The sequence below is a fragment of the Phyllostomus hastatus genome, unplaced genomic scaffold (assembly GCF_019186645.2).
Source record: "Phyllostomus hastatus isolate PE091 unplaced genomic scaffold, TTU_PhHast_1.1 phas_contig_80, whole genome shotgun sequence".
NCBI classification, from domain to species: Eukaryota; Metazoa; Chordata; class Mammalia; order Chiroptera; family Phyllostomidae; genus Phyllostomus; species Phyllostomus hastatus.
Genome location: NW_025333960.1, coordinates 22,570,793 through 22,595,735, shown reverse-complemented (window position 1 = coordinate 22,595,735; position 24,943 = coordinate 22,570,793). Strand labels below are relative to the sequence as shown.

At 36.2% G+C, this 24,943-nt stretch overlaps 1 protein-coding gene across 2 annotated transcripts in view; it reads right to left on the bottom strand.

The window, feature by feature from the left end:
* TAF4B (TATA-box binding protein associated factor 4b) overlaps nt 1-24,943 on the bottom strand; it is a 126,760-nt gene that overhangs the window by 31,522 nt on the left and 70,295 nt on the right. For both annotated transcript variants that reach the window (XM_045849971.1, XM_045849972.1), the window contains 4 exons: nt 21,989-22,158; nt 19,410-19,540; nt 14,040-14,165; nt 8,260-8,316 (listed from right to left, as the gene is read on the bottom strand). In XM_045849971.1, the coding sequence (XP_045705927.1) occupies nt 8,260-8,316; nt 14,040-14,165; nt 19,410-19,540; nt 21,989-22,158 (484 nt within the window). The remainder of the gene's footprint in view (nt 1-8,259; nt 8,317-14,039; nt 14,166-19,409; nt 19,541-21,988; nt 22,159-24,943) is intronic.

Genomic DNA, 24,943 nt, shown 5'->3' with positions numbered 1-24,943 from the left:
AACAATAAATACATTAGTAACAATAAGAAACAGCTAATACTATGAACAGGAATGTTTGAAAGAATGTAAATAAGAGTAACAAAGTACACTACCAGTTTTGAACTTAGCACACAGAGACTTAAGAATGATCTGCTGCATAAATGTCAAAATTAAAGTTAAATGTACAGATAACGGTGAAAACCTACCACCAAACAATAGACTTTTTTAATAATGAAAATTTAAATAGATTTTTTGATATGCTTTGGAAGAATTAACCAAACTAAAAAAAAAATCGGGACTTCCAGCAAGATGAAGGCATAGGTGGACGCACTGTACCTCCACACACAACCAATATTAGAACAACAACAATTTAGAGGCAGAATAACACCCAGAACTGATGGAGAATTTATCTGAATGGAAGTCGGATAGCCAAGAAGTTGAAGCAGACCGGTTCATCCAGACCGGTAGGACGGGCAGAGATAAGCAGCCCAGCGCGGGTTGCAGCAAGGGTCGAGGCGCGGAGAGCAGAGAGCAGTGGGCGCGTAGGGCAACCGGGGCGTGCAGGATCGCAGTAGGTCGACCCTGAGACCCTGAGTACATGAGCGGCAGCTGGCGGACCCAGTGAGGCAGCGACTGTGGACCGGGACACAGTGCGCAGCCCAGGATCCCAGGGAAGGGACTGTGGTCCCAGGAGACCAGAGCTACCACCATTGTCCCCTCCCACCCCTGCCCCCACATACAACATCACAATCTAGCACCTGGGGTGCCCAGCCCCGGTGAACACCTAAGGCTCCACCCCTCACTGTAACAGGAGCGACCACACCAAAAAAAAAAAAAAGAGAGAGAGAAAGAGACATGTCTCAAACAGAAAACCAGATCAATGCCCCAGGGCTCATCCTTTTGAGTGACCAAGAGATAGCCAATCTATCAGAGGCACAGTTCAAAACACTGGTGGTCAGGAAGCTCACAGAATTGGTTGATTTTGGGTGCAATTACATGAAAAAAAATGCAGGTTACCATAAAAGAGATGAAGGAAGATGCATGGAGAACCAATAGTGATGGAAAGGAAACTGGGACTCAAAACAATAGAGTGGACCAGAAGGAAGAAAAAAACAATCAAACAGCAAAGAATGAAGAAATAAGAATTCAAAAAAATGAGAAGCTTAGGAACCTCTAGGACATCTTTAAACATTCCAACATCCGAATTATAGGGGTACCAGAAGGGGAAGAGGAAAAGCAACAGATTGAACACATATTTGAACAAATAATAAAGGAGAACCTCCCCATTCTGGTAAAGGAAATGAGCTTCCAGGATATCCAGGAAGCTCAGAGAGCCCCAAAGAACTTGGACCCAAGAAGAAACACACCAAGGCACATCATAATTACAGTAGCCAAAGTAAAAATGAAGGAGAGAATCCTAGAAGCAGCAAGAGATAAGAAGACAGTCACCTACAAAGGAGTTCCCATCAGACTGTCAGCTGATTTCTCCAAAGAGACCTTACAGGCAAGAAGGGGCTGGAAAGAAATATTCCAAGTCATGAAAGACAAGGACCTATATCCCAGATTACTCTATCCAGCAAAGCTTTCATTTAGAATGGAAGGGCAGATAAAGTGCTTCTCAGATAAGGTCAAGTTAAAGGAGTTCATCACCAAGCCCTTATTTTATGAAATGTTAAAGGGACTTATCTAAGAAAAGAAGATAAAGAAAAAACATGTATAGTAAAAGGACAGCAAACTCACAATTATTAACAACCACACCTAAAGCAAAACCAAAAGAAACTAAGCCAACAACTAGAACAGGAACAGAACCACAGAAACGGAGATCACATGGAGGGTTAGCAACAGCAGAGTGGGAGGAGGAGAGAGGGGGAAAAGGTACAGAGAATAAGTAGCATAGATTGTAGGTTGAAAATAGATAGGGGGAGGGTAAGAATAGTATGAGAAATGTAGAAGCTAAGGAACTTATAAGTATGACACATGGACATGAACTAAAGGGGGGATATGGGTGAGAGAGGGTGTACAGGGTGGAGGGGAATGAAGGGGGGAAATGGGACAACTGTAATAGCATAATATATAATATATATTATAAAAAAGAAACTCAAATGTAAAAAAATTAAAAAATTTGAAAAAATCAACAATGCTTATATAATCACTTCTGAATTACTGTAATTTACTGGGGAAAGCAAGATTAATGCCAAAATATTATACTACAGAACAAAACAAACACCATACCAAAAACCTATTAACAGATGAATCTTTAAAAAAAATATTTTATTTATTTACTTTTAGAGAGAGGGAGAGGGAGAAAGAGAGAGAAATATCAATGTGCAAGAGATACATGGCCCAGTTGCCTCTCTCATGCCCCCTACTGAGGACCTGGCCCACAACCCAGGCATGTACCCTGACTAGAAATTGAACCAGTGACCTTTCTGTTTGCAGGCAGCACTCAATCCACTGAGCCACACCAGACAGGGCAACAGAAGAAATCTTAAAACAAAAGAAACCAAAAAAGCAAGTTATCAAAAAAATCACCCCCCCACCCAAAATTTAAGAATACCACAATAGAAACACAGGATCCTTTTCAACCCCTTCAAGATAATTATTAAGCAGGCATTCTACCAATCAAACAGTATGGGGACTGATTATTTTATTCTCCCAACAACTAAGGCTAGTTCTTATAATATCAGGACACCTGAGATTCTTGGACTTTGAAATGCATAATCTGATGCATTCCTAGTCAGCCTTTCTACTCCATCTCTGCCTTTCAGGAAAATAGCATATTCTATATAATCTCAATTAGATACTTTCTCCCTTGCACTTAAACATAATACTTGATTTATGTATTATTTAAAACAAATATGCTGTGCTGAGTTCATATTAGATTATAGAACCTCCCCAACCCAGGTTCTCTGGGGTTGAGATCCCCTCAAATATCCATGGTCAATCTCTCCGGCTTACATTTAAGAGCTCAATGGAATCTATCTTAAATGTTTCTCTAAGTAATGTTTGTAGACTACCCTTTTTTTAACAGAATCATTTTATTTTATTTTTATCCTCAACAGAAGACATACTCATTGATTTTAGAGAGGGGGGAAGGCAGGCAGAGAAACATCGACTGGTTGCCTCTGATACACGTCCCAGCTCGGGACCAAACCTGCCACCTAGGCAAGTGCTCTAACAGGAATCAAACAAATGACCCTCACATTTATGGGGCGATGCTCCAACCAACCAAGCCACACCAGCCAGGGCTGGTGTGCCTCTTATACTTCACCTTTCTTAAATTATACAACTGTGAAACATAAGCAGAGCAAGTACTATTACATTCTTTTTAAAATACAAGATAATTGAGCTAAGCTCAAAGAAATTTAACTTCCCCAAAGTGCTATCTAGATAATGGGAGACTAAATAAAAAATCCAAAACTTTAAAAAAAAAAAATCCCAAACTCCTGACTTCTAGTTCACTGATACTTTTTAAATAATACACACCTCACCTCTTCTACCAAAAGAGTAACATATCTCTCAAGACACACTGATACTATACTTCAAAATTAAAGATGCAAGTAACCTCATGACGTTCTGGAAAAAATATTATCTTTTCTATGTAAGGTATACCAAGCAATCAAGAGATATAACCAATAAAGGTCTCATGAAAATATCTATTAAAAACAAAACCCAGTGTAGCTTCCCCGGTTCCAAAAGAGCACCTATTGAAATAGTAATTGGTAGCAAGTGAACTATGGCAGTTCAAGATGCCAACTCTCAGCTTCCCAAATGACAGTACTTCGTTTTAAACTTCTATGACCATTTAGTCAATGGAATATTAAAAGTGATAGATTTTAAAGTCTCCCTTTCTTTCTCCTAAGACCAACAGCTCTAAATGTGATCTCTAGAGCAGCAATAGCAGAAATCACTTGGAAATTCGTTGGAAATGTAAATTCTCAGGCCTCACCCAGACTAATATACCATAGAACCAGAGGTGTCAAACTTATTTTCACCAGGGGCCACATCAGCCTAGCAGTTGCCTTCAAAGAGCCGAAATAATTTTAGGACTGTATAAATTTAACTGCTCCTTAACTGTTAAGGAGTTGAAATTACATTTGGCCCTTTGAAGGCAACCGTGAGGCTGATGTGGCCCCTGGTGAAAATGAGTTTGACACGCCTGCCATAAACCCTGGGGGAAGGGCCTACCAATCTGTATTTTTAATAAGCTCTCCCAGATCACTCTCATGCATGCCAGTTTGAGAACCATTATCCTAGATGAGCAATGCTTTGAAACATCTGCATCTATTTCTCTGCTATGTATATAAGTTCTTTACATCCAGTCATTTTAAGAATGTCTTCTCCATACTGAATTAATTTGATTGCTACAAAGTACTTTTAATGACAAATTTCATTTTGCCCTCTCCAGAGTTTCATAAGTTTTGGCTCATGCAGAGCTAGTGTAAGTTTAAACATTAATTGCTCTATTTAATAGTTAGCATTAAATATGTTTCACTGACTCTGTACCTTTTGAAACTTTGTTCTAAGAATATCTCTTGGCTTTTTCCTATCTAAATTATATATTTTTCTAATCAGTGATGAGCCTTATCATCTTTTTTCTTGTACAATAATCTTTACAGAGAATTGCATTCTTTAGAGTGTTTATATCCTATATTTTGTATAAACAAAAATCCTAAAAACTTCAGGTAACAAGTTTTCTAATCTGTTATGCATTTTAATCATTCGATACTTATTCTTTTGCCTGGTTTCTACAGGTTGCACTACGAAACTAAATGTGTCAGCAGGTACAGCATTCCTTTCTCTTTCTTCTATTGTTTGATAACAAATGAAAGTGGGAATGGTAGAAACTGTTAGAAAGTAAATGAATTCTTTGTCTTACTCTTCACAGATGCACTCAACTCACATCTCCCAAAGGAGAAAGAAGATATTCAAAGGGGTATAAAGGTTGCAATGTACATAACAAACGTGTAAGGAATCAGGATGCCTGAACTCCAAGGTCAGATGGCTTGCTCTGCAGAATTCTGGATGATGTGGTAAGAAAGGAAAACATTGATGGCTAGATAGTGATCTAGGACACAAAGCATACATTTCAGACAAGTCTGCAGCTGCATTTAACAAAGATATGCCTGCCTGCTTGTTTGAAATTAGAATTGGGCAATTAGTAATCTATTTAAAACCTTTTTCAAATAAAGGGTGAAATGGAAGATTGTCAGTACTTAGATTTTAGGAAAGGTATCTAGGAAAATTATTTAAAAACCACATTTTAAAATGTTAGCATTTAAAATATAAAGTTACAATAGAGAACACATATAATACTTTTTCAGGCAAAAATAGAAAAAGGGGAAAAAAGCCCCAAAGTTGAAACTAAAATGTTTGAATCACAGGAATATCCAGACATTTTAGCTAAACAACAAATACGGTTTTCAAATAGATAATCTGTCAGGTCAATAAGAACAGTATGCAGCAGGAGCTACTTCAATGAAATGAGACTAGGTTGGAGGCAAACCCAAAGGCTGCCTATTTTTTTAAGTGCCAAATGAGAATGACAAAATTGGAAGAAGTCAATAGGAAGAATAAAAACAAAAATTATTAGGCATGTTATAAAAACTGGCCCAATTTAATAGCTTATCCTTACACCCACAATGCAAAGAAGAAATGAATATCCTCTAAAACTGTATTAGAGAGAAGAAAACCCACAGGGGAAATATGATCAAGATAAAACTCTAGTCCTTAACAGGTGAAAGCAAACATGGATTATGAAATTATGTATGAAGGGGATTCAAGTTGTGACTTAACATTTATGACAAACATCATTGCTGAAACATTTCTTAGCAACAATAATGTCTGTAACTTCACTAAACAGTTCTTCAGAGTTCTGCTTTCATAAAATACTGTCATTAATCTCCTATAACCAACATGGTAGATAGGTAGGAAAAGGAAAGCAAAATAGTTCTAAACCAAGAAATAATAAGGACTCCATGCTAATTTTTTAAAACAAAGAAAATTCCCCCACAAAATCACAACTAAAGCTATGTATTTTATACCAATGTGATAATAATTAGCATATCCCAAATGATAACCTTACAAATGACCATACAAGACATAACTCTATGTTAAAGATAGGATCAGTGATTTTTTGCAACTAAATAAAATATGGTATATGTCTGATTCTAAATTAGAGGCCCTTAGAATATTAAAGTTAATAAGAGCTCTAGGGGTCAGGGGGATGACAAAATAAGAATATTTTACTTTCGCAGAACATTTGCAACTAATACAGAGAGCTTCTATTCTTGGAACAGGGGCAATGTATTTGATTCCTTTTTCAATCAACTGGATACAAGATAGGAAGCAACTAGAAAACTTCCAAAATATTGTGGACAGAAATTATATTGAGTCTATTTCATCTTGCTAGGAAAAAGAAATAAATGAAGGTACAAGGGAGGGGGAAAAACAGGTTTGGTATCACCTGCTCTCATTATGAGAGGGTTTTTTCCATCACATTTACTGTTACAACTTTTTCTTTTTTTAAAATAATGTCCACCTATTCATCCCTCAGGGAATAATACTACACACGATTAAAACAAACAAACAAAACCATCCCATGCAAACCTGAAGGAAAAATTAATCTACAATTCAGATATTTATGGAGGAACAGACAGGGTAAGTTCTTTAAGGATAAAAGGATAAGGTTTATGATATATATTTTCCAAAGAGGGATACAGTTAGAAGGAAGTACATAAGCATCTTACCAGTCCTTAATTAAAACAAAGAGGAATACCCATGACTCAGAGCAATAATAGTTGCCCATCCCCAAATAATCTATCATCAAGCCAAACTTGCTTATAAAGGATTATAAGTACATCCTCACATTAGTTTTTCAGATAATATTTTTAGATAAATTTTCAACTGGAAAGAAATGAGTATGAGAAATTTTTTCTTGTCAAAATTAAATGTTCTGGTTTCAATTCTTTTTAACATTCTCCCTTCCCAGTTCTCCTCATCCCAATCCAGAAACCCTCCCATCCAGAGGTCCTGTATTTTCCTTCTCTATGTCAGTGAAAACACACCATGTTGACGGTAAGATTCTTACTAGATTTCCATTTGTTTTGCCTTAGCTCCTACATTAATCCAAACAATAAGGGCCTTTAAAACATTCATAAATAACCTGCTGCTGCTGGCACCTAGAAGCCGAGTGCAGCAATGTTAAGCAACAACAAATTTCATAGTTCAAGAGGCACAGTTAAGGAAAAAGGTTGCTTAGGAAATTTAGCACAAAGATCCTTAAAAATTGCATGAAATCAGTTGAGTAACTATAGAAACCAATTTCTTCAGCTCCATGTCACACGTCTCACACCTCAATTGTCTTTATTATTGTCTGCTGTCAGATCCTTAATCAGAAATGTGAACAGGCTTGATGATTTATTCAGCAGGGAAAAGAATCTGTAGGTCAAGTGAAAAATTTCACACACACACCCCCCCATACACGCACCACATCTTCAACCTTGGGTACTTTCATTTCCTTCTGTTCTCAGCAGCTCTGGGGGCAACTCCAGTGAGATCCAATATTAAGGCTCAATTAAAATAAGCTCCAATTAGTGGAGCTTTTTTCTCTGGGGCTAGAAAAGTCAGGAAATGGATATTGGGAAATGTAAAAAGTCAGCTACTGAGAGGAGGCTGCAGACATAAATGAACTTATTTGTTGATTTCTACAGTTGCTATGCAGAGGCCTCTGGGAGTAAAAGCTTAACCAGTCTAAGCTATAAACTAAAACCCCTGCAGCTAAACATGAACTGTGTGAAACAAGGGCTCCATTCCAGAACAGAAAACTGCTGGGCCCAGAAAATTAAAAGCCAGAGGCATTTTCCATTTAAAACTAAATCCCAGTACCGCCTCCCAGCCAAAGAATTATAAGCAGTATCAGATTTACAAAACGAACAATTACCCTGGAAAAATGTAGCCTATTGTACAGTCCCAGATGCTAAATCTCAGAAGTTTCTTTTTTTTCTTAATCCCACGTTATATTCCTCCAAGTATGCTGCTGTAGTTTACAAAGAGCCATTTCTAGACAGGCCTAAGCCTTGAAAATAAATTTTAAAAAGAGAGCACATCACTCATTGACCTCATTTGAAGTACTGCCCTTGCCTTCAGCAGTTCCTGTCCTTCCCCAAGGCTTCTGCAAATGGTATGCAACAGCAAAATAAACCCTGACCTAATTGCCAGGAGAGGGCTGCCAGCCTTCCCTGGAACACAAAGACAAACATGGTAACTTGAAAGTCCTACCTCTTTGGCTTTCTGCTTTAATCTCAGCTGTTCTGGATCTTCTTTATTGGAACGACTCTATCAAAGGAAAAGAAAATTTTAATAGAAATTACTAGCATCTAAACACTACAGTTTGCCATTAAATATTTAATAAATGACAATTTTCTCTTATGATTGAAAACCTTGGCTCCAGGGGAAAATGCCTCAATCTAGTCCTGTGTACTCCCTCTCTGACCACCCCTCCCTCTCATCGTCAGGGTGGCTGCTACAGTTCCAGCCCGGAGGAAGCTTATGCGGAAAATGACGCTAACGGTGTCAGTCAGGTCCAGTTGAGGCATGACGTTGTTCTTGTTTGAACACCGAGAACTAAAAAATGGATGGTATGGGGAAAGGAAAAGAAAAGGAGTTTAACTGTTGGCTTAAATGAATGAAAACAATCAACACTGGCTACACCTTCGGTGAACACATTTTGGAAAAAACCATATGGTATTTCAAGGACGACTAAAATCAAGAACCTGATGAACTTTGAACCAAATCTCTCTATCTCTTTGAAAGTGTAATTTAAAAAAAATTAAGTAGAAAATATGTCCCCATGTTCCCATTAGAGTATCTTATCATCTTTGGGTCCGTAATAAATGATTGTTGAATGTTTGAATGTTACTTTCCACACTGACTCAGTTTAACATTCTAGAAAGGAACAATCTTACAGGACTGCTAATGCTATGATAAAACAAAGGGTAAAGAACTTTATTTCTGACACCATGAACATTTGTCCACAAATATGCTTGGGGTAGGTGTATCCTTCTCATTCTAACAAATCTATCCAACTCCTTATAAATCTGAATGCTTGTTCTATAAAATGCAATGTCAATTAATTAAAGATAGCTAACAAAATAAAAGCTAAAAGTTATTTTCATAATTTACTAAGTTTATGTGACAGGCTTACTGGTTTATCAGTACTTTTTTTAACAGAAAATGAAAGAAATTGTTTATATTTAAGAGTGTCTTCTAATTTTAAACACCTTAGCTAAATACCTACTTAAGATTCTACCCAAAACTAGTAACTTTATCCTTCATTTTGTCCCCAAACTACTAGAACAACTTCATTTCAGCTCAAACTAAGGCAAACTACTTTGTTATTCCACCTATAATATTATAAGAGAATGAGTACATATATACATATTTATATGAAAATATGTATAGTATATATCTGTATGTGTGTGTATAATTTTTTTGTCCTAGTATAAAATAGGCACATTTGGCTATTGAGTCTTTGCCAACCAATCTTAATTGATTATCCATAGTACAAATTCTACTCTGTGCCACTGTTCTAGGCCTTGAAGATATAGAAATGAAATAACAAGACAGAGTTCCGGTTTTCAAGAATTTACATTTTAAGAAAAATAAAACACAAATAATTATTGATAATGATAAGAGCTACAAAGAAAAAAAAATGTGATAGAAAGAAGAGAGGGGTGGGGGAGGCACTTCTTTTGCTAAGATGGCAGAAAAGACCATCTGAGGAGTGACATTTGAGTAGAGATCTGAATGGCAAGAAGGAGGCAGCCACGCAAAGATCTGGGGGAAGAACACTCCAAGCAGAAGGCACAGTGATTGCCGTAACTTAAAATGGGAACAACCCTGGAATGCTTGAGGAAACAAAGAAAGCCTGTGTCATTGGAACACAAGAGAAAAGTTGAGGGAGACAAGGTCAGACACCATGTTTTGCCTGGTAGGCCATGACAAGGAGTTGGGGTTCAGTTTTAATTATGAGACAAGCTACCAGAGGGTTTGATGCACAGGAGGGAGAAGCCACTAACATGACACTCAAAAGGTCAGTCTGTCTGCTATGTAGAGGGTGTACTATAGGCATTCAAGAGTGGAGGCCCAGGCACACAGAGCAATTAGAGATTGTTTTAAAACAAACATTGTGAACACAAGACTAAGGAGAAGGCAAGGGCAGTTTGGACTGATGTCACAGAGGAGATGATGGTAAGTGATTAGATTCAAAATATATTTTGAATGTAGAGCCAACCAGATTTATTGATGGGTTAGACATGGGGGTATGAAGTAAAAAGACGAGTTGAGGATGACTCCTAGGATTCTGTCCTAAGCAACTGGGAAGATAATTTCAACTTTGTGAGACGTTAGCAGATTTAGGAGAAAGGAACTCAGTGTTCAGTAGTCTAATACTCTAAGGTGGGTGGGGAACCACAAGCAGTGTGACTGGAGCAGACTAAGTGAAAAAGGGAGTGATATGAAGCACGCTCAGAGAGGGGAGGGGTGCCAGACCACATAAGGCCTTTTCAAATTTGGTAAGAAGTTTGGGTTTTATTTTAGTGCAAGGGGAAGCAGCAGAGACACACATGACTTGCTATGAAACATTATTCTGAAGATATTCTGAAGCATAAAAATGTATTAAAAAAAGGAGCTCAGTCAGAAAATGTTATAAAAGTCCATGTGAAAGATGACTTAGACTAGAGTGGTAACAATGGTGATGAAGAGAAGATGGATACATTTAAGAAACAGAATACACATGGAGAGAGGAAAAAAGAGTTAAAGATGACTCCTAGGTTTTCCTTTTGGCTTGAACCAGGTGAATAATGGTGCCATTTATTGAGTTAAGAAAACCTGTAAGACTAAAAAATATTTTGAGTGGGAAGAAAATCGGGGGTTCTTTTGGCTACATTAAATTTGAGATGCCTGTTGGCCAACTAAGGGGAGATTCAAGTAGGCAGTTGGCTATAAGAGTCCAGAATTCCAGAACGTAGACTGAGTTGGAAATACAAATTACAAGGGAATATAGACAGACAAGAAGTCTTAGAATTGAATCCTAGGACACTCCCATATTTATAAGTCCAGTAGAGGAGAAAAAGCCAGGAGAGAGTGAGAGGAAATATAATATATTATATCCAATAATAACTAATTAGTATTTAATAGTTCGTGACCTTGTTTACAGCGTAGTAATTAGAAATAAATACCAATAAACCATTTCATTACACTGGCTATGTGCTTGCTTATAATACCTGAGGGCTCAAGGAAGAACATCTTCCTCTCCCAGCTGTCATTCCCATCACAGGAGGGGTCAGCATGGGGACTGAGACTGTGGGAGAGCAGGAAGCTGCACAATAACAAGGTTGTGGTGTTCCACATCCTTGTGGCTGATTGGGGCACATGAAGGTACAGACCAGCAGCCAAGAATGCAGGGTGATCAGGGAGACTTGAGGAAACTCACCAAGGTATGGGCCAGTGGGAGCAGAAGCCAATGACATGGACAATGAAATGAGGGCCACGGTCACAGTAGTGGCAGACAAGAGAAGTCAGCCAGCGTAGCTATTTGGGAGATAAGTTACATCAATCAAATAACTAAATTGAGGACGTAAGCAAATATACTGAAGGTAATAAGAGCCAAGTTTCTTACTATGGAGAAAGTATTTATCAACACAGAAAAGTTAAGTTTAGAAAGAACCCTAAGATATTGGTTAGAGTTGGAAGTATTCATATAAACTCATGGTTTTATAACATAAACACACAGGTAAAGAAATACAGGTGTATAATTGTGTGTGTACATACATAATACTATACATATACTTTCTAGATCTGTCCATTGAGGGTCCTACATGTAATGACACCCCATCAGCAATGAGCATACAGTATGCTCTAATTGGTTTCTGGATATCATCTTCAACTTCATATAAATATGAAGGATTCCCTTGGAGAAATGGCAGACTCCAGGGCTGGGAAGGAGGAGTAAAAGCTGGGCCTGAAATAACTTGTGCCAGAAAGTAAGGGCATGTTCACTGAAAGAGAGAGACATGACTAATGAACAGAATTGCCAGCTTGAAGGATCTCCCACCCAGGAGCAGTTTGAGCATCAAAATAAATGATAGTAATGGATTACAATCTGTTGAATCAAAGACATTCAAGAACCCATACTGATATGAATGAATGAATAAGAGAAAAGGGAAAGCTTTTCCAGAGTGCTGTTAAGTATAAAAGAGATGATGAGAAGAAAGAGCCACGTTTTGACAAACATAATAGAGGTGGCTGATTCAGGTAGTCATCATCTATGAATGCTAAAGTTGACACATAGGGGTTTGATGAGGAATGGGACATACTGGTATATATAATCCTGCAATACCTTTCTATGAAAAACTCATTGATTACAAAGGGGAAAATGGTGAATTTAAAATGGGAAGACTTGGTAAGCACCCACACAACCAAGTGATCAAGGCTGCCTTTTGTATGATCAGCTGAGAAGAATGCAGCATCACTTCTATCCATTCCTGCCAAGAATGCATGGTCTAAGTCATGTCATGAGGAAATATCAGACAAACCCACGCTGAGAGTCAACCTACAAAAGGCAAGGTCTATACTCTTGAAACCTGTCAAAGACATGAAAGAAAAAGAAAGTCTGAGAAAATCTGCTGAAAGTGTCTGAAAAGATATGACACCTGAATATAACATATTTCTGTATCAGAAAATGGAACATGAAGGGAAAGAGAGTTGAGGTAACTAGTAAAATTTGAATGGGGTCTGTGGATTCAATGGTAGTATTACATTGTTCACGTCCTGACTTGGAATGTTACACAAAAGAATGTCCTTGTTTCCACAGATATGTTTAGGACTGATGGGACATCATATCTGAAGCTTGCTTTCAAAAAGTTCAGAAAAATAATAGAGATGACAGTTACACAACATTGTGAATGTACAAACTGCCTCTGAATTGAACAGAAAATGAAAGAATGATATTGTGTGTGTGTGTGTGTGTGTGTGTGTGTGTGTGTGTAGAAAGGGTGGAGATGAAGTAAATGAAGTAAAATGTTAAAAGTGAGCAATCTGAGCCCTGGTTGGCGTAGCTCAGTGGATTGAGCGCGGGCTGCAAACCAAAGCATCGCAGGTTCGGTTCCCAGTCAGGGCACAAGCCTGGGTTGCAGGCCACGGACCCCAACAACCGCACATTGATGTCTCTCCCCCGCCCCCTTCCTTCCCTCACTAAAAATAAATAAATAAAATTTTTTTAAAAAAAGTGAGGAATCTGGGTGAAGGAGATGTGAGTTCTTTGTATAGTTCTGGCAACTTTTCTGTAAGTATGACATAATTTCAAAACAGCTTCTATGAAGTGATTCACATATGACTAGAACAAATACTCTAAAAGGGGTGGCTGCCAAGAACACTAGAAATTAAAACTAAGGTGTTTGAAACACAAAATAAAACTGATGCCCAAACTTCACACACAAAGGCCCCAGACCTGCAAAGAAAGGTGGAGCAACAAAATGCAAACTGGAATGGAATTAGCTTTCGCTCTGTCTGGAGTCCAGGAAAATGTCTTAAATAAGGGAGGAAGGAAATAAATAGTAACTTCACTTGTTCTCTCTTTTATTCTCTCTCTCTCTCTCACCCATATCTGGAACCCTATATTTTGTTCCATATAATTACTCTTAATTTTATTCATACTCTGCCTGTCTACTTTCTAAACTTCAACTTGGCACATATCAATCAAATCATTAAAAGCACCATGAAAATTGTATAAAACATTTTTGGGGGAAGGTGTTAGCATGATGTTAGGCACACAGAAATTGAGAATGAGGAGACAAAAGATAACTCATTAAACTAAATTAAGTGAAAGCACTGTACTATATACCATCCTAGGCATGAGAGATTTTATTAATAACTTTATTTTAAGATATCCTTCAGAGAAATCTAAAGTCCTACTAAAACCAAGACAATCAACCAATGATAATGCCAATTCTGACCTCCTTGCCAGGCCAGGTTCACTCATAAATCAGGCAGGCCCTTACCTTGGCTGCTTTAAATAACAGTTCTCTTTCCTCTAAATCTTTTCTCTGCTTCTCCAGTTGATCCAGCTGTTCAAGAAATTTGAGCTGTGACCTGGTATCACTAGACAGGATGTAATTTTCACTTGTCTGGAAAAACAAAAAGTCTTATGATGAACCCAAAAACACTTTCTACATTAGGTACTGTTATAAGTCAGCTAAAGGCAGGAACACCAACATACATAGGGACCTAAATTTTGGGGAGGTAATATTTTTATTTCTATTGGACAAACATAACAAAAAAAAACTTTAATCACCTTCACATTTGAGAAGTGATTAAGCATTTAAATTTCAAAGAGCTTTCCTAGTGAGCCTCATTGGGAAAGTGGTAGGGGATTAAGCCAAGCAGACCCTAAAATAGGAAATGGAAAGCAAATAGAGTGTAGCATTTAACTATAACCTAGATCTTTTTAGATAAATTATTGTCCATCTGAGCAGACTTTAATATGATTAATTAAATCTTAGGTCTGTGAATGGAAAAAAAAAAAACAACAAGAAACAATCACTTCACTGAAAAATATACCAAAGATGAAAGTCATCAACCTTGTTTTCATTACTGAATTTGTCTTACCTTGTCAAGTGAATACAACTTCCAACAAAATAACAACATAAGAAAAAAAGGCAAACATTAAGATCCCAAACCCTGTTTTGAGGTTTCCCTTAAGCTATGACCTTGGACAGAACTACAGTTTCTTCAGTCAAAGATATTAAGTATACAATTTATAAATGAGAGCCATAACATAATTATTTATCTTCATTGTTCCATAAAATTAGAAAGTTTACATTGTTTCATTAATTCTGATATTCTGGAGTATAAAACAGTGCTTTCCAATCTAAACACTTTATTTTCTTCACCTGATACGACAACCTATTCCTCCTCTCACATATTTATATGAGTATGTGCATGCTTCCCGGGGGCATAGCAGAGGGCAATTTTCCCAATCAGTATTTAAAACATCCTGCGATCTACTCACTTCAGTAATTCAGACATCCAAGCTATAGGAGAGGAAGTGAGGGAAACTGTATAACTGAAAAAAGGAATGGTTTTTAAACAGTCAGTCCAAGAGTCAGTGCCTGGCTTATGAATCATGAGTACAGCACCACTCCCATCTTTGTTTTATCCCATGCTTATGGCTGATTCAATTAACTGGGACCAAGAGATTTCACATGTCCAGGATTCTTTTTAAATTAAATTTTTATCGTTGGCAGTTAACTAGATCAAAAGAGTATTACATAGTATAACAAACAAGGATGTATTAGTGCTACTTATTTTACTTCATGTATAATACAAAAGGAATTTTCAAATGCTTTTAAAGTTAAATAATACAAGATAGAATATGGATTACATTATAGGCCAACCATAGAGATATAAACATAATAACCAGCAGTTTGTTAAATACTTCATCTTTCCCATATCTGTGGGAAATACTGTTCAGATATACTGGAGATAAGTTTACCAACAATTTAAGTTTAAAAGGATAACAAACAAGAAATTAAAAAGGGACACAGACTTTCTAAACTTTAACCCAATCTCATTCCAATGCTAAGATTCCTTCTCTCTCCCCCAACTTGGATACAGCCACCTCTGGCTTAATGTATGCATTCTTCCTTCACTCTTCCACATATAAAACAAATGAGGGCATCCCCTACTCCTATTGAGTCCCCATCCTTACCTAAACAATGGTAACCCCAATCTTACCACGGTCCTTTCTTTCTCCCTAGCTGGCCTGCCTAACTGAAGTCTTCATGCACCACAGAGTACGGTGGTTTAGCAACGAAAATATAAGGACCTAGACAAAGTGATAACACCATCAAGTGAATTCTACCTAAGGAAAGCATTACAGCCCCTTTTCAACTAGAAAACACTGAAGCTTCTCCACAGCCACTGATATGCAGAAGCCTATAATTTTTCTTCAGTGGGAAACCACAGGGCAGAAAGATCAAAAGCTTTGTCCACATGTCACTTTCTACTTCTTTACTGAAATCTCAGTTTATGAACTGTGATAGATTGGAGAATTGTATCTAACCAGGTAAAAGATTACCAAAAGTAGATGGATATTAAATAGAAAAAAATGGTGGAATTTTGCTTTTAATAAAAGTAGCTCATTTTGTGAAATTTATGGAGTAAAATTTCCCACATTGTACAGATAAAAATAAATCTTATCACGGATGAACTGAAATAATAAGGACAGGGCCAAATCTGTGACACACAGATTATTACCATCAAAGTCTACAAAGTAAGTATAATTTTGAGGTAGATTCCAATCTAACTAAATGATTATTGTTTCTGTTCAAAAAAGGATGACAATGTAGCTACCTTTCTATATGCTCAAATTCACACAGTCGCATTAGCTGTATTAAGGAATGAGTTTGGAGAAAGGAATGAGAAGGTGGAAATCAATCAGGATAGGCCATGTACAGATAGTAGGTTAAGGAGGTATTAGCTTTAAAATAAGTTATTTAGAGAGATTCCAGGTGAGATAAATACTACCCATTTTGCAAAGGGTAACTAAATCCTTGGAACATATGCTATTGACATTAGAATTCCATCTAAAGGCTGTACACAATGGAGTTTTAAATACCACTCAGAATAGTAAACTCTACCTGGAAAAATTCCATGTCATATTCAAGGTACACATTACACTTTGTATGGAAACTGTCCATTGCAATACTGAAAGTACACTATCTCCGAAACAATGGAGTGATTGAGGTGGGAACAGGGGCAAATCCAAGTTTGAAAAATTGTAAGATTCTTAAAAAAGTTACAGTAAAAAGCCAAAAATGGAAGGCTAAATGCCCCACATCCTAAAATTGAAGGTAAACTGTTATCAATTCAACCTAGAATATTATGAATTTAGAATGTTCCTAAAGTAACCACTAAGAAAATATCTAAAAAAATAAATACACAAAAGGAAATGAGAAATACACAATAAATAGATCAATCAAGCACACAAAAAAGGCAGTAACGGAGGAAATGAGAAACAGAAAGCTATAAGGTGTACAGAAGAATAGTGAAATAGCAGTTCTTCTTTATGGTAATTACTTTAAATATAAATGGATTAAACTCCCCAATCAAAAGGTAAAGACTGGTAGAATGGATAAAAAACATAATCCAACTATATGCTGTCTAAAAGAGATTCACTTTATATGAAAGCACATAAACAGATTGAAAGTGAAAGACACGTACAGATATTCCATGCAGGTAAGAACCAAAAGAAAGCAGGGATGGTTATACTATTACCAAGCAAAACATACTTTAAGTCAAAAACGGTTAAAAGAGATAAATAAGAACATTATATAGTAGAAAAAGAGCGAATTCATCAAGAAGATACAACAAGAAGATATACAGACTTGAAATACCAAATACATGAAGCAAACATTGACAGGACTAAAGAGAAATAGACAGTTTTGTGTAACAGCTTAAGTCTTCAATACCTCACTTTCAATAATGGACAGAATAATTACACATAAGACCATTAAGGAAACAGAGAACTTGACACCATAAAATTAGCTAGATCCAGCAGACATATGTGAACATTCCATCCAGCAATAGGAGAATATACATTCTTCTCAAGTGCACATGGAACATTCTCCAGGACAGACTGTAAGTTAGGCCACAAAACAAGCCCCAATAAATTTAAAATGATTAAATCATACAAAGAATCTTCTCTCACCACAATAAAATAAAGCTAGAAATCAACAATAAAAGGAAAACTGGAAATTTTACAAATGTGTAAATTAAACAACATACTCTAAAACAGCAATTTTCAACCTTTTTTTCATCTCATGGCATACTTACACTAATTTCTGAAATTCCGTGGCACACAAAAAAAATAAATTACATTTTTGCTGATCTGATAAAAAAAAAGGCATAGTTTTGATTCATTCACATCAGATGGCTATTTTTGTGTTGGCTGTTGGTATTTTTTAATTTGTCCATCTAAGGAAAAAGAGGTCAGTGCCCCTGACTCAACAGTCAGGTACTGCATGGTTTATGAATTCCTGTGGCACACCAGTGTGCCAGGCGCACCACACCAGTTGAATATTGCTGCTCTAACACAACCAATGAATCAAAGAAATCTCAGGGGAAATTAGAAAATAGAGATAAATGAAAACAAAAATACAATGTATCAAAACTTAGAAATACAGTAAAAGCATTGCTCAGAGAAAAATTTATAGTAGTAAATGCCTACATTCAAAAAGGAAAATCTCAAATCAGTAACTTACTTTTACACCTTACGGAACTAAAATCAAAATGAAAGTGGGATTGTTACTGATCTTACAGAAATAAAACAGTTATAAGAGAATACTATGAACAACTGTATACCAACAAATTAGGTAACTTAGAAGAAACAGAAATTCTAGAAATATACACAAAGAAGTACTGATAATTGGTTCTTTTTTAAAAAACTTTTTTCTGATGATCACGTATTTTTAAGTCAGTCCAGCAAATTCTCAGAAAGATTTATACAAGTGAGGACCTTAGCAATTATACAAATAACCCTTCTAAGGTTCTAAATAAAACAAAAAGGAGAGAAAACAGAATGCTCCTCCAGGGAACTACCAGTGATATGGTAGCTGATACTGTCCTGGATTCCGTATAACCTAAGCCTCAGACATTATCACAATGACCATTTTTTCAAACTCAAAACCTCAGGAGGTTACCCACACACCACATTGTACAAAATCTAGCTATAAACACTTCTTGATAGAGAGGAAAAATGTTTATCTTTTTTCTTTTTCATCCCTCATCACCTCTCCTCCAAAACCATAATTCAAATAAATCAGGGGCTTCCATTTGATGATGGCAAGTAATTTGGTTCACATCATTACAGACTGACAGGCAGGCTATTCTTGTATTTAGTTTTTTTAATTTATAAAAGCAGTCAATAATGATAATGAGTGACACCAGGATTAGCATTCAGTATAATCATTTAACTTAGTAAAAGGAACAGGAGTATTAGCAGAGTATGGATCACTGAAGAGAACAGAACTATCCACACTGAAGAGAACAGAGCTATTCCACACTAAAATATCTTCCTTCCCAATCAAAAGCTTTAGGAGGAGAAGCCTCAGGCAGGTTGGATGCATATTTCAATTTAAACTGACATAGACGCTTTGGATACCATTTTAACTCTATTTTAATTTTATTTGTCATGTAAGCGTATCTAAATAAAGCAAATTAGGAATGAGACTTTGATTTTCTAGCAACATGAAATATGCCTCAACCATTTTCTCTAAAAATATACGTAGAATATTAATACATACCTGAAAACTACCCTGAACATGACAAAGAGGAAAAAGAGCCTGTACTTCTCTAATGATTTCCTTTACCTTGTAAGTTGTCATTCGATGCTGAGCAATTGTTGTCAGTTTTTCTAGAAGGCCTCGTAATCGCTCCTGTGTTGCATGGGAGATCAAATTCACAGCATCAGGGTTAAGTTCCGTAATGTCATGCTTTTTACCTGTGGAAGCAGAGAAAATCCATTACGTGTTTTAGTGGAGGCTGATAATTGAAATAATTAGCACAGCAGGTATTCTGTTCCCCCTGGAAGCCATACCCATTATGAATAAAGGTTTAGAGATTATGATTTTCCTGGTAAAGTCACAACTTCAAAGATCTTAGACATTATATTAATAAAACCTAGCCTGAAGCCTCAGAAAATATAGACATTGTTTTACTTAGCCTCTAGAATCATTCTCCTTGCAAGGTCATTTATAGGACAAAGTTAATAAGAACACAAATCAAGTCTAGCGTTCAGGGAGAAAAATGGTAACTGCAGAAATCAGTGCCATATTCTGTTAATTTTAGTAATTAAAAAAATGGGAAATTACATTTAATTCTGTTTGACACTGTTAACAGTTTATGACATTTCAATGAATTCAGATTGTGAGTCTCTGTTAATGCCTTGTCTACAGACATACCTATATTCGTTTTGTCCATTACCAATCATGCTTATGATTGGATAAATTGACCTGTTAATTAACTTACAAGTTGAAATGGGTTCAAAGCCTCATCATTTCACCCATCCATTTGAGTAACTTCTCCTTCATTATATCTCCTTCCATAAATAAACCAAACTTTTATTTTTCCTTTTTCTAACTGGGAAGAAACTTTTAGGAAAACAATTTGGACCAATAGCCAAAGGCAGAAGTCCATTTATATATCAACCTTATCACTATTTAAATAGTAATTGTCCGGCTTAGTGAAAGCACCTATATCAACAGAGACCTAAATCTAAAGATATAGGCAATTAGGGAGTCTAATTGAAATGAACTTTTAATAGTGTTGTTGTGTTCATTTTTAACAAGGCATATACACAGAAGTTTTTAAAACATCACTGTTTGATTTTGCACTCTATCTGAAATATACTTATGTTTTCATCAAAGTGTGAATGAGTATAGCAAAAATAAACTTTAATTAAAAGCTAACAAATCTAGCCCTGGCTGGTGTAGCTCAGTGGATTGAGCTCGGGCTGTGAACCAAAGTGTCACAGGTTCGATTCTCAGTCAGGGCACATGCCTGGGTTGCGGGCCATGACCCCCAGCAACCGCACATTGATGTTTCTCTCTCTCTCTCTCTTTCTCCTTCCCTTCCCTCTCTAAAAATAAAAATAAATAAAATCTTTAAAAAAAAAAGCAGCTAACAAATCTTACATACATTCGTCAACATTATTCCATAATAAATGTTAAACTGTAATTCCAAATGAGGACTACAGTAAACCAGATAGGAAGAAGGTATCCTAAGCCAAACCTTTAAAATGTAGTTCATTTCTTTCTAGCAAAACTGAGTTCATCACCAATTTTAGATTCAAGAGGGGAAAACTCAAAAACTACAAAGTCAAATCTACTTCACCAAAACCATTAGCATAAACAAATAGTGGGGGCCTTCTACAAAAGGGACACTACAATTTCAGAACAATTCAATGATTAAAATTACAACTAAACATAGGGTAGACAGGGAATGACATGCTAGTTCCTGCTTAAATTAAGACGTCATTTAAAAATATTTAGTTTAGAAGGAAAACTCTGAAAATAATTTTACATGTATTTCTAAAGCACATAGTTTATCCTATGAAATGACCATATTTTTAAAATATTAGAAATAAACAAGGCTGGTGCTTGCAAACAATTCTAGGGCTTAGTGAATAATCAAACACTTTAATATCTTCACTAAACCTATAAGAAAATGACAAAGTTACAAAGTGATACTGTAAAAATTCCCACTTTTAAGTACAACACTTTAACAAAGTCAACATAACTGATTACAGAGGCATAGTTGGTGCTTGCAAGCTTGTTATGGGTTTTTACAGAATATCTGTGCAATTTAACTTAGGTAATTACAAAGAGAGAACACTGGAATGGTTACTTTCCTAAGATATTTAAGTAGAAAAATCTTCCAAAAAATTTTTGGGGTAAATTTATAATTTTAGTTATTAAGGAATGGTTTAGTTTTTAACTGTTCTGTAAAAAGGGATTACTACTATAAATGAAAAACATTTCTAGAAATACATAATTCTATCCACTCCATAGTCTTTTTTTTTAAGCTTAGATAATTTAGAAGGAGTTTTGCAATTTCTTGTCATATTAAAAGACAAGTTTGTGCTTTACCAAGAACTGAAAAGTACGAGAGGCAACCAAGTGATCAAAGTTTCTCTTTCACATTGGTGTTCCCTCTCTTTCCCTTCCTTTCTCTCTAAATCAATAAACATATTCTCCAGTAAGGATTAAAGAAAATAAATAAACAATTAAAAAATAAAATAAAAGGCTTCTTTCTATAACACTCATGAAATCTTAATATTTTCAGAGTCTCATATAAGCCTCAGAGTTCCAGGAAGACCAACCAAGACTATTTCTTGCTATTTTCCCTGACACAGGTAGACTTGTCAGGTCAATCATAAGCTGGTACTTACCAATGTCTAAAATTCTCTTTTGTAGAGGTCCAATGAAAAGAAATGGTTCATCTTTACAAGACTGAACAAGTGTACCAACCAAGTCAGAATTTGTTGCTAAGATGCAGGCATTTTCTTCATTGAGGTTGACCCCTGCCATTGAAGTCACATCATTGAGGTCATCTTCATCTCTAACAGAGAAAAAGATACAGCTTTTGTGGTAAGGTTTATGTGTATGAATGATTTAAGAGAGCAAAGAATTATAGATCTCTCCTTATAGTAGAAAACATGATTTTACTCAATTCATCCAAGCAAGAGCAGAAATAAAGAATGGCTGCTATTTTTCCCCGTAAGCCATTAAAATTAATTGGTATCTCTAACCACTGTGTACATTTAATAGAAAAAATAAATCAGAAGCAACTTTGTCTTCTAGTGCAGTGGTCCCCAACATTTTTGGCACCAGAGACTGGTTTTGTGGAAGTCAATTTTTCCACAGACCATGGAGGGGCAAAAGCAGGAGGTGGAGCTCAGGCTGGGCAGGAGGGAGGCTGGGGACCCCTGTTCTAGAGCCCAGCTCTCCCACTCTTGATTTAGTACATGAGATAAACTAAGAGGAAATTTGGAACTTATACTAAGTTATCCACAAATCCCCTACAATGAAAGACATGAAAATGAAAACAAGACTTCTTTGTTTTCATCCAGGATGGTTAAAAGCTCCTCAAACTTCTCCACTGCACTCTGTTGTTCCACTGAGGGACAGCAGAACTTACCTAGTCCTAAAAGGTTCATACCCTCATAAAGGCCCTTGAGAAGAAGCTTTGTTGACTAGCTACTCTGAAACCAAGTGGTTAAAATTCTTTTGATTTTTCTGCTTCAGACTTTAGGTGTCCTCCAACTCTGAAGCAACTGCATTAATTAAACCATGACCTTGAGCAAATGGCTGTGAAGGGCCTACATACAACATATAAAACTATACGCACACAGGGATAAAAGACATACATATCAAACATAAAATATGTCTGAGTGTCTTATATTGCACCAGTAAAATTAAATAATTGTTTTTATCTAATAAAACTGCTACATGGCTACAGTACTAAGAAGAGTATATATGTTTAAGGGAGAGAAGGAAGAGAAGGGGGGAAGGGAGAAAGGGAGACTAAAATTCCTTCACGGCACTTTTATCACCATATATAACATTATCAATCATAACTCACACACCAATGCAAAACATAATTTACACAAACATGATCATATAAAAAGATGTTTCTCTTTACTGTGTGAGCCAAATGGTATATCATGAGGTCTCACGTCAATAGATTTAAGTTATGAACCTCCCTGTGGTAATGCACTGTGCACAGAAAAGGGAAATAAATTATAATTGTCAAGTGCTCAAGAAATAAGGGCCTCTGATGTTTAAACAGCAGCACATTCGGGGGTGGAAGGGTTCGTACTCAAAACATAGATAAGATATGTAAAATCAATGAAAGAAAGTACAGTACTAGACACAACAGTTGAAAAGTAAAGAGAAAGAACAATGATCTTATAATCAAAACAGTATATTTAAAAGTTTAACATTAAAAGGTGTGTTTCTGCAATGAGGAAAAAAGTAAAAAATAAATCGATACCTCACACCACCAAATTAAATATGAGCTATAAAGAAACCATATGTAGAACCTATACACCCCAATGTTCATAGGAGCACAATTTTACAATAGCCAGTGTTGGAAGCAACCTAGATGCCCATCAGTAAATGAATGGATCAAAAAACTATGGTACATTTACACAATGGAATTCTATGCAGCAGAAAGAAAGAAGGAGCTCCTACCCTTTGCAACAGAATGGATGCAACTGGAAAGTATTATGCTAAGCAAAATAAGCCAGGCAGTGAAAGACAAATACCATATGATCTCACCTTTAACAGGAACCTAAAGAACAAAACAAAGAAACAAGCAAAATATAACCAAAGACATTGAAATAAAGAACAGACTGACAGAGTTCAGAGGGGAGAGAAGAGGGAATTTCAGGGGAATTTCAGGGGAAAAGGGGAAGGGTTTACAGGAACAAGTATAAAGGACATATGGATAAAACCTAGAGGCAGGTGGAAATGGGAGGGAGGAGAGGGAGGGCTGGGTGGGTGGGTTGGGATGGGAGTAAAAGAAAATTGTACTGCAAGAACAATTAAAATAAATTTTTTAAAAAAATTTTCACTGAAAAAAAAAAAAAAGAAACCATATGTAAATAGCTAGACTCCACCTTATCAAATATCAGAAGTATGTGAGGCTGAGAATGGTTCTAAGAATCAATTTGTTATCTATGTAAATTATGTAAATAAAGTAATATGTCCAGAAACATCTAAACACTTAAACATCTAAAGTATAAGAATGGTGGAGACCATCCTAAAGATGAACCAAGGTCTGAAGTTATTTACATATACACATATATGTGTGTGTATACATATGTGTGTGTGTGTATATATATGAGCTGAGAAAAAGTATTTTTACAAAAACAAGTATCAAGAAAACGAAAACAGCCCTGGCCGGTTAGCTTGGTTGGTTAGAGTGTCATCCTGATACACCAAAGTTACAGGCTCAATCTCCAGTTAAGGCACATAAAAGAATCAACAAATAAATACGTCAATAAGTGGAAAAACAAATCAATGTCTCTCTCTTTCCTTTCCTCTAAAATCAATAAATTTTAAAATTTTTTTAAAAGGGAGAAAGAAAAAACAAGCCACACAACACTGGGGGAAAATATTTGTAAACGACACATCAGATAAAGAACTGTTATTCAAAATGTACAAAGAAGCCTTAAAACACAACAATAAGAAAACAACCCTGTTAAAAAATGGGGCAAAGACCTGAATAGAAACCTCATCAAAGAATATAGATAAATACATGACAAATAAGCATCTGAAAAGAGGACCCATATCTTATGTCAACAGGGAAATACAAATTAAAACAATGAGAGACCATTACA